Raw genomic sequence first — 10,497 nt, forward strand, 5'->3', positions numbered from 1 at the left:
GATAGCTAGTGTATGTGTGTGTGTGTGTGTGTGTGTGCATATGTGTATACTTATGTATCTCTATGCAGGTTGGGAGGGTTGGGTTTTCTCTTTTCTTTTTTGTTTTCTGTTTTGGTTCTTTGTTGTTTTTAACCTCTGTGAGGCACTTTGTGTTACTGTCGTATGAAAAGTGCTATATAAATAAAGTTGATTTGATTTTGATTTGATTTAATTTTTGTCACAGAATATTATAAAATTAGATTTATTTATACTGAGAGAGAGTTTGTTCATCTGAAACCAGACTGATGATAGCTCTTTATTTGCTTCTCGAATCAGTGTGCTAAAATTTTCATGTGAAGCAATAAGACACGTGTCATCAGCAAATAAAAGAGGCAGTACATTATTGCAGAACATGGGTGAATCATACTTATATATCAAAAACAAGAGAGGTCCGAGGATGGAACCCTGACGTACCCCACAAAGAAGCTTAGCTCTGTTTGAATTTTGCATATTTAGAGATACATATTGTTCCCTGTCCTTTAAATAATCAGTCAGCCATTTAAGAGCAACATCATGAAAACCATATTTTTGAAGTTTAGTAATAAGGATATTAAGATCAACGGTGTCAAAGGCTTTTGACAAGTCCAAGAATATACTGAGATATTGTTTTTTATTTATTGTCTAAAGCTGTAGAGACTTTATGAATGCACTGCAAAAGGGCCATTTCTGTTGACATTTTGTTTTTCCAAAAACCATACTGATGGCTGTACAGTATGTTGCTCTCATCTAAATGTTTTTTTTTTAATTCTTGAATATACTAGTTTCTCTAAAACTTTAGGAAAAGTAGGTAAGACAGATATGGGACAATAATTAAATATGCATATATGCAATAAATAGTGGAATGACTTTAGCTAATTTGAGTTCACCTGGTACAACACCTGTTTTTAAGGATAAGCTTAAAACATGGGTGAGGGAATCAACAATAGACAAAAGTACCTTCTTTTTATTTCATCATGTCCTGCAGCAGAATAATTCAGATGAGATGGGATAGTAGTGGAGGCTTTTTTCTTATTCAGTAATTCATTAATGAGGTTCCATATGTTTTTCATATCATTATGGGATTGTTCGATTTTTTCTGAATAGTACTTTTTTGTTTGTTTGTTTGTTTTTGCAGTTTGCAGTAATGTTGTGAAATAATTTTTATATTTTTTTTATAAACATCAATATTAAATGGGGTAGGGCTAGCAACACATTTTTTTAATATAATTTATTGTTTTTAATTGAAGATCTTTGTAGACCTGGTGTGATCCAGGGCTTAGAATTGGCTTACATTTCCCGTTTATTCAAGCAAGTGGAAAACATTTATCAAATATGGATTTAAATATTTTCATAAAAGTAAAGGAAGCCAATTCAGGATCCTGATTATTGAAGACCTCCTCCCATGAGGCTTCCTCCATCAGAGCTATAAATGAGTCTTCATTCTTTTTAGTGAACTTTCGACATTTCATTCTCACATCAGATTTGTCTTGTGGATTGGTTTTGGTTAAAAAAAAACCCGAAATGTTGGAAAATCAGAAATTTCAGTTAACAATAATCCAGAGCTGATTGTACGATCAAAGTAATTTGTAAATATATTATCAATCAAAGCTGCAGATTTATTTGTTATCCTGGTTGGTTTGTAGATGAGAGGATGAAAATAAGATGTATAAAAATATTTAGGAATTCAGTTGATAAATTAGACTCACTTTTCAGTATATCAATGTTAAAGTCTCCAAGAAGAATGCACACCTTTCCTTTGTTACTTATAAACTCTACAGTAGAAGATAAAACATCATTATGGATACTAACATCAGTATCGGGTGGACGATAAATGTCACCAATTAAAACATTTTTCCCACTAAAACTACTGGAAGTTTGTATTTCTATGAAAAGGGATTCTACTTCAATTTTATCAAAGCTATTACTAAGCTCTTGTCTGTCAATAAACTGAAGATTGCTATCAACAAAGACAAACTCCTCCACCCCTTTTGTTTTGTCTGCAGGAGTGCACATCATTATAATGTGATATTGAATAGGCAGATACAATATCATCATTGAGCCATGTTTCTGATAGAGCAAGTACTAAAAATGTATGATTTAAAGTTGAGAGATATTGAAGTAAGTGGTTATAATTCTTTGGTAAACTGCATATGTTTAAATGAAGAGTTGAAAAAATATTTTTATGCCCTTGATCTAATAAACTATTGGTAAATATATTAAACTCCTCTTCATTATAATAATTGCATGGCCCTTTGTGCCTTCTTAAGGTGAGGAAGTTATCTGGATCAAAGCATTCATTGTACATCATATTCTTGTCAGTTAAATCAGTAAAATGTGGATCAATGGCATAGAAATAGAATGAAAATGAATTTGACTCATTTACAGCACACATGACAGCTTGACAACAATACCTATAATAGCATAATTTCTAAAAATCTGTGAAATTAGTTACTGAGTGATAGCTAGGGGAGATTAACTGAATCTGGGAGGATGCACAACTAGTTGATCATATCCCAGACGGGCAATGTGCCCCTTCTTCCTCTCTGAGTTGCGGCAGCAGTTCCTTGCGTTTCATGCGCACATTCTCAGAAAAATCCTTGTTGATGAAGATATTAGTGCCTTTAAGGGATTTGCCTCTTTTCAAAATGCCTTCCTTGTCTTTGTATTGAAGCAGTTTCACCACAATGGATCTGGGGCACCTAGCATGGCCATATTTCCCAGGCCGATGAGATCTTTCGATTTCTATAAGCTTAGTCTATTTTAAGGTGATCAGAAAATACTTTCTTTGCCTTGATCTCTGTCTCACTCCAAGATTCAGATTTTGAGTCAGGCACTCCATCTATCAGCAGGTTGTTTCTTCTTGACTGATTTTCCAAATAATCATTTTTTCAAACATATTGTCTATGGAAGTTTGGTAATCAACAAGGCTGTAAGCGATTACTTGGATTTTTTCAGTGCTGCATGCTTTGGTGGCTTGCAGGTCATCCAAGTCTGCTTGTGAATATTGGAAGCTGGCTTTAAGGTCTTGAGTGTTTTTGGACATGTATAATACATCTTTAGCAAGATTGTCCATGTCGGCAAACATAGAGTCAACAGTCACTTGTAGACATGATTTGTAGCTCTTCTCTTGTTGTTCAAGTACTTCCTGTTAAGGTTGAACTGATAGGACTCAAGAGCAGGACTCAACTCAGATTCAGTTCAAATCAAAAGTCTTTAATGAAGAAGGCAGGTTCGGTACACAGGAAGGCAGTCAGACAAGGCAGAGGTATCCAAAAAACGCTAAGGCAGAGGCAGGGTCCAAAAAACAGAACTAGATCATACACTCACAAGACTAACACTGGGAAAAAGGCTGGGACACTTACAGAGAACTGAAAAGACGAACTGGCAGAGACAAAGGGATGCACACAGACTAAATACACAAGGGAAGGTGGGATAATGAGACACAAGTGACACTAATCAGGGCGGGGCAGGTAATCACACAAGGCGGGAAACACAGGAGGACAGGAGGTGAGGATCTGGAATGAGAGGAAAATACAAAATAAAACAGGAAGTAACCAAAAATGCACAAAGACAGAAAAACATAACTATACTCAGGGACTAGATGTTACAGTACCCCCCCCCCCCTCTATGGCCGACACCTGACGGCCCAGGAACATCAGGATGATGTTGGTGAAAGTCTTTAATGAGATCTGGGTCCACAATGTCGCTGGCTGACACCCAGGACCTCTCTTCGGGACCATATCCCTCCCAGTCCACCAAATAGTGCCTACCCCGGCCCCGTCGTCGTACAGCCAGAAGTTTCTTGACAGAGTAAACCGGACCTCCATCAACGAACCGGGGGGGCGGTGGGGGTTTGGAGGCAGGGACCAGCGTGCTTTCCTTAGCTGGCTTCACACGGGACACATGGAAAGTAGGATGTATCCTCATGGTCTTAGGGAGTTTCAACCTCAGCGCCACAGGGTTTATCACCTTAGATATGGGGAATGGACCCACAAAATGAGGAGCCAGCTTACGGGACTCGACACGCAGAGGGAGATCCTTGGTGGACAACCAGACTCTTTTACCAGCCTGATACAGGGGAGCCGGGGTCCGACGCCGATCAGCGACCTTATGACGATCAGCACTCTGAAGCATGACTTGGCGAGCCCAACTCCAAGTCCGACGGCACGGACGAACCAAGGCCAGAGCTGAAAGAACCCGTGACTCACCCTCCAGGGCCGGAAACAGGGGGGGTTGGTAGCCATAAGCACACTGGAATGGAGAGAGACCAGTAGAAGAACAAGGCAATGTATTATGAGCATACTCCACCCAGATAAGCTGTTTGCTCCAGGAGGCGGGGTTCTGAGAGGCAAGGCAGCGCAGTCCAGTCTCTAGCTCCTGATTGAGCCGCTCCGTCTGGCCGTTGGACTGCGGATGATATCCGGAAGAGAGACTGACAGTGGCCCCCAACAGTGCACAGAACTCCTTCCAGAAACGGGAGACAAACTGGGGGCCACGATCCGAGACCACATCACTGGGGAAACCATGGAGACGGAAAACATTGGAGAGCACAACCTCTGCCGTTTCTTTGGCAGAGGGTAATTTTGGCAGAGGAACAAAGTGCACCATCTTAGAAAATCTGTCCACAACAGTGAGTATAACTGTGTTACCTCCGGAGGGGGGTAGACCAGTGACGAAGTCCAGGGCAATGTCAGACCAGGGTCAGAGCGGAACAGGGAGTGGGCGCAGGAGACCAGCGGGCCAATGGTGTGGGGTTTTATTGCGGGCACAGACTGGGCAAGCCGCAACATACTCCCCCACCGCTTTCTCCATGGAGGCCCACCAAAACCGCTGCTTAATGACGAACATCGTCCTACGTACTCCTGGGTGACAGGAGAGACGGCAGGTATGGGCCCAGTGGATCACCTGAGAACGGAGAGGAGAAGGCACAAACAGCCGGTTCGGGGGGCAACCCTCCGGAACAGGAACATTAGCAGAAGCCTGTCTGACTCGTTCCTCTATGCCCCATGTGAGAGCTCCAACTACACAGGATGGGGGTAGAATGAGAGAGGGAGATTCAGGAGCAGAGGCAGAGCAAAACGGGCGAGAGAGAGCATCAGGTTTAACATTCTTAGAGCCAGGGCGATATGACAGGGTAAAGTGGAATCTATTAAAGAAAAGGGACCACCTTGCCTGACGCGAATTCAGTCTTTTGGCAGTACGCAAGTACTGCAAGTTCTTGTGGTCGGTCCATACCAGAAAAGGCTGCTCCACTCCCTCCAACCAGTGACGCCATTCCTCCAGAGCCACCTTAATAGCCAACAACTCCCGGTTACCCACATCATAGTTCCTCTCTGCTGGAGACAACTTACGGGAGAGGAAGGCACAGGGGTGCATCTTGTTGTCCTCCTTGGAACGCTGAGAAAGTATCGCTCCAATCCCAACATCTGAAGCATCCACCTCAACCACAAACTGCTGATGTGGATCAGGGAGAACCAGTATCGGGGCAGAGGTGAACCTTTCCTTGAGAGTCATGAAAGCCTGATCGGCTTGGGGATTCCACTGGAACCTGTTAGCAGGAGAGGTTAGAGCATGCAGAGGGGCAGCAATGGAGCTAAAATTTCTAATAAATCGTCTATAGAAGTTGGCAAACCCCAAAAAACGCTGAACCTCCTTGCGGCTCCCTGGGGTGGGCCACTCTGAGACTGCTTTAATCTTAGCTGGGTCCATTTGAATATTGCCCTCAGAGACAATAAACCCCAGGAAAGACACAGTAGGGACATGGAACTCACACTTTTCAGCTTTGACGAAAAGCTGGTGGTCGAGGAGGCGCTGGAGGACCTGATGGACATGAAGAATGTGCGATTGCTCATCCGGGGAGAAGATGAGGATGTCGTCCAGGTAGACAAACATGAAGATGTTAAGCATGTCCCTGAGCACATCATTTACCAGAGCCTGGAAGACAGCTGGAGCATTGGTTAAACCAAAAGGCATCACTAAGTACTCATAGTGTCCACTGGGGGTGTTAAAGGCTGTTTTCCATCCATCCCCCTCCCTTATCCTTACCAAGTGATAGGCATTTCTCAGATCTAACTTGGTAAACACTTTAGCTCCCTGCAACAGTTCAAAAGCAGAGGAAATGAGAGGGAGGGGGTACCTGTTCTTTACGGTTATGTCGTTAAGGCCCCGGTAATCGATGCAAGGGCGGAGAGACTTGTCCTTCTTGTCCACGAAGAAAAAACCAGCTCCTGCTGGAGAGGATGAGGGGCGAATAAGGCCAGCTTTCAATGCTGAATCCACATACTCCTTCATGGCCTGCATTTCAGGAGCAGAGAGAGAATAAAGCCTTCCTTTGGGAGGAGAGGTTCCAGGTAACAGGTCAATGGCACAGTCATATTCACGGTGAGGAGGCAGGGAAGTGGCCTTAGTCTTGTTAAAGACTTCCTTCAAATCATGGTAACACTGAGGTACTTTAGAAAGGTCAGGATAATCTGATTCAGGAGTGACTGATACAGCAGGATGGGCTAGAGGAGAGATTATAGGTGCCGACTGAACAGGAGCAGGGCAGGATGGAAAACACGTCTTTGAGCATTCAGCTTGCCAGCCCAGAATTTTCCCCAATGACCAGTCTATGTGTGGGCTGTGATGCTTGAGCCATGGGAAACCCAGAATGAGGGGGTGTTGAACAGATTCAAATAAGTGAAAACTAAGAGTCTCTGTGTGGTTATCAGGGAATGCCAATTGTACAGACTGAGAGTAATGTGTAATGTGACACAAGAGGTGACCATCTAGGGCACTGGCTTCAAGGGGTTTGGACAGAGGAATGAACTCTAAGCCTAGTTCTTTGGCAACTTTAAAGTCCATCAAATTGGCATCTGAACCAGAATCAATCAAAACAGTACTGTTCTTAGTCTCAGTGGGAGAGGTGAGTGTAATATGATGCAAGAAACGAGAGGGACTTACAGTCAGAGATGTGCGGCTCACCAGCGCCCTCCTGGTTACTGATGAGCCCGGTCTTTTACTGGACAGGTAGCGATGAGATGTCCCAGCTGAGCGCAGTAGATACACCGCCCCTCCCGTAGGCGGCGCTGACGCTCCTCTGGGGAGAGCCTGGTTCTGCCCAGCTGCATTGGTTCCTCCACAGCAACAGGGGGCGATGGAGAGGGCGAAGAAGGGCACTGTCCAGAAAAACGCCAACTGGGGGGTGATGACCTCTTGTTGCTCGGCGGAGTAACAGCACCTCTGGGCCTCCTCTTCCCTCTCTCCCTCTCAAGAAGCCGCTTGTCAATCTTGATAGCCAAGGCAATCAGAGAGTCCAAATCTTCTGGAAGATCGAGAGGAGCCAGCTGGTCCTTTAATGGATCAGACAGTCCGAACAGGAAAGAGTCTAACAGGGCGGCATCATTCCAACCGCTGTCTGCGGCAAGTGTGCGAAATTCAATGGCGTAGTCAGCAACTCTTCTCTCACCTTGTCTTAGACTGGAAATGGCTCTGGCAGCCTCTCTACCAGGAGTGGTGTGTTGAAAAATCTCTTCGCCAAGAGATGCCATTATTCTCTCCTGGCGCTCCGCCATTTCCTTCATTTCTTGGCGGAGAATAGAAAGCTGCTCCTCCTGTTGGTGAATCCTACTCCCTTGGTTTTGGAGAGCAACCCGCACAGGATATGAGTCTGCTGAGTCCATGTTGGCCAGTTCATACTGTTAAGGTTGAACTGATAGGACTCAAGAGCAGGACTCAACTCAAATTCAGTTCAAATCAAAAGTCTTTAATGAAGAAGGCAGGTTCGGTACACAGGAAGGCAGTCAGACAAGGCAGAGGTATCCAAAAAACGCTAAGGCAGAGGCAGGGTCCAAAAAACAGAACTAGATCATACACTCACAAGACTAACACTGGGAAAAAGGCTGGGACGCTTACAGAGAACTGAAAAGACGAACTGGCAGAGACAAAGGGATGCACACAGACTAAATACACAAGGGAAGGTGGGATAATGAGACACAGGTGACACTAATCAGGGCGGGGCAGGTAATCACACGAGGCGGGAAACACAGGAGGACAGGAGGTGAGGATCTGGAATGAGAGGAAAATACAAAATAAAACAGGAAGTAACCAAAAATGCACAAAGACAGAAAAACATAACTATACTCAGGGACTAGATGTTACACTTCCTTGTAAAAAGCCTTTTGCTGTTCCAGCAGCTCATGAACCATAAATAGCGTGACAAAATCTTCACCTTTCTAGGCATTTTAATTCTTCACAGTGTCCACAGTAACTTGAAGTAGAGGAGCTTTCTTTAAGTAGACAGTGCACAGTCAATGACAGTAGATGGTGAAGAGAATCCAGTTGGCCCGAATTGTCAGTCCATCCAAGATTCTTAGGTAGTGGTATGATAGTGGTGGCCTTGAAGCATGTTGGTATGATGGCTTGGCTCAGGGAGATGTTGTAGTCTGGCCATTAGTTACTCCATATTATTATTAAGGGGTTGTTCATTTGATAATGTTTGCAGAGGTAGAGGGAACTGTGAGCCCTGCCTCTGTAGCCTGGCATGAATGCTCCCTCTAGAGCCTTGTTTCTTTACCTTCAGCTTTTTTGATGTAGAGTTAGGCCTGTATGCAATTTTAGAGCAGCCAAGTGTAGAAAATCTAAGATCCAGCCTCCCTTCATGTCTTTGTAGAGACAGCAGATCTTCTCTGAATAACCAAAGTTGATGGAAAACAGGGAAAGTAGGGCACACAGGATAATCCATACTGTCATTATTATTACTGATATGAAGGCCTTCCGGTTTGGGAGAAGACGGTGGCATGTTTGACTGCCACTTCAACATGCTAATTGTGTCACCATCAATGACAATGTATTTGCAACATGTGCTCCTCCCAAGTTGTCATGTATCACCGCTTTGTCAGTGGAATTTCATGTCTACATAAGATAAGATAAAACATTATTGTCATTCATGCATACAAATAGAGGCAGTGCACGTGAACGAAATTACGTTGCCTTGGCTGAAAAAAATTAATATTACGTGCTAGGTATCCTCCTGCATCTGCTGTTGACATTCTGGGACACCACAATCAACGCCGGGACGTCAACAAAAATACATGGTCAGGATTAGAAAAACATCATGGCTCGGATCTGTGTTCATACAGGTAGGTAATTATGGGGTCCCAGTTGAAAGTCCAGAGTTTGTTGGACCCATCCACCACCCCCGCACACCCAACCTCTCAGGACTTCTCAGCTCCTTATGCTGTTACCTGCAGCATTTCAAACTGATGTCATCCAGCTGCATATCATACTGCAACGATAGGTGGCACCCGGCTGACCGGCAGGGTATCATAACAGTGGGTTCCGTCCAGCCACGTTAGCCGCTGATGCTTCCCAGCAGCCTATCATACTGGTACGAAAGGGGCCTTTTGGTGTCTGTGTCTGATGTTGACATCACTGACAAAGCAATCAAGAGAGACTTGTTTTTATGGTAAAGGAATATTTGTTAACATGTGAACATATGAATAAAATAAAGCTAGAGCATTCGGAGAGCGCAGACCTCCGCCAAGCAGCTCAGATTTCCCGCCATTTTATTATTTTATCCACTTCGCTTAAACCAATCACCACCAAAATTTTATCATCTGTTCCTTTTTCAAGTTATTTTGCAGACAAACAGACAAACAGACCAACGCCAGCGAAAACGTCTTTGGCGATTAGCCCCCATAGAGATGGTATGATTTAAGGAAGGTGATGAATCCATAGTCAAATAGGGGCCTCCTTTTGTCAGATTTATTTTTCATTACTTCTTTGAAGGGACACTGTTTGTTCCTACACTTTGAATGAGAGGCATATGAATTTGTAAGTGTACTGCATGAACACAAAAATGTGTCGAAAAAGGTGGGACATTTGCATAATGTTTGGTAAATAAAGTTTCAGATTTGGGATTTTATTCATTTAATTTTCAGATACATTGTCAACATATATGAATCTAACCATAATTATAACCAACAGCAAACATGAGTTTAAAACTCAAATTTTTGTCTCAATTTAAATGGGATCCACTGAGATGACCATCTGTGGATCACAGGGACTCACTACATTGTAAACCCATTAACATAACTGCTCTTTGACGCAATGTTTGTGTATCCACGTCTTGTCCTCAGCATGGGAATGAGTCATGATGATGACCATGACACCTGCACTGGATACTCCCACATCATGTCTGGTGAATGGGTGAAAGGAAGAAACCCCAGTGACCTGTCCTGGTCCTCCTGCAGTCGTGATGACCTTGAGAACTTTCTTAGGTGAGATACAGCTAGTTGCTCCCCTGTTGTAACATGAACCACCATTGGTCACCTTTCTGTCACTATTATGGAAGTGAAATCAGGACATTGTGTGGCTGAAGATTTGTGTTCTGAGATTTTTTGAATTGTTTACAGATGTGCAGATGATCTTGCATAATGTCAAATCATGCATTCAAACGTGTTCTTCCGTTGAAACTAGAAAAGGTTCAATATAAAATAA

General features: G+C 43.5%; 1 protein-coding gene across 2 annotated transcripts in view; it reads left to right on the forward strand.

Moving 5' to 3' along the window:
• Positions 1 to 10,497, forward strand: part of adamts17 (ADAM metallopeptidase with thrombospondin type 1 motif, 17) — a 526,549-nt gene that overhangs the window by 235,276 nt on the left and 280,776 nt on the right. For both annotated transcript variants that reach the window (XM_033627478.2, XM_078162521.1), the window contains one exon: positions 10,137 to 10,277. In XM_033627478.2, the coding sequence (XP_033483369.1) occupies positions 10,137 to 10,277 (141 nt within the window). The remainder of the gene's footprint in view (positions 1 to 10,136; positions 10,278 to 10,497) is intronic.

Source organism: Epinephelus lanceolatus, chromosome 2 (genome assembly GCF_041903045.1).
Source record: "Epinephelus lanceolatus isolate andai-2023 chromosome 2, ASM4190304v1, whole genome shotgun sequence".
In the NCBI taxonomy this organism is placed as follows: domain Eukaryota; kingdom Metazoa; phylum Chordata; class Actinopteri; order Perciformes; family Serranidae; genus Epinephelus; species Epinephelus lanceolatus.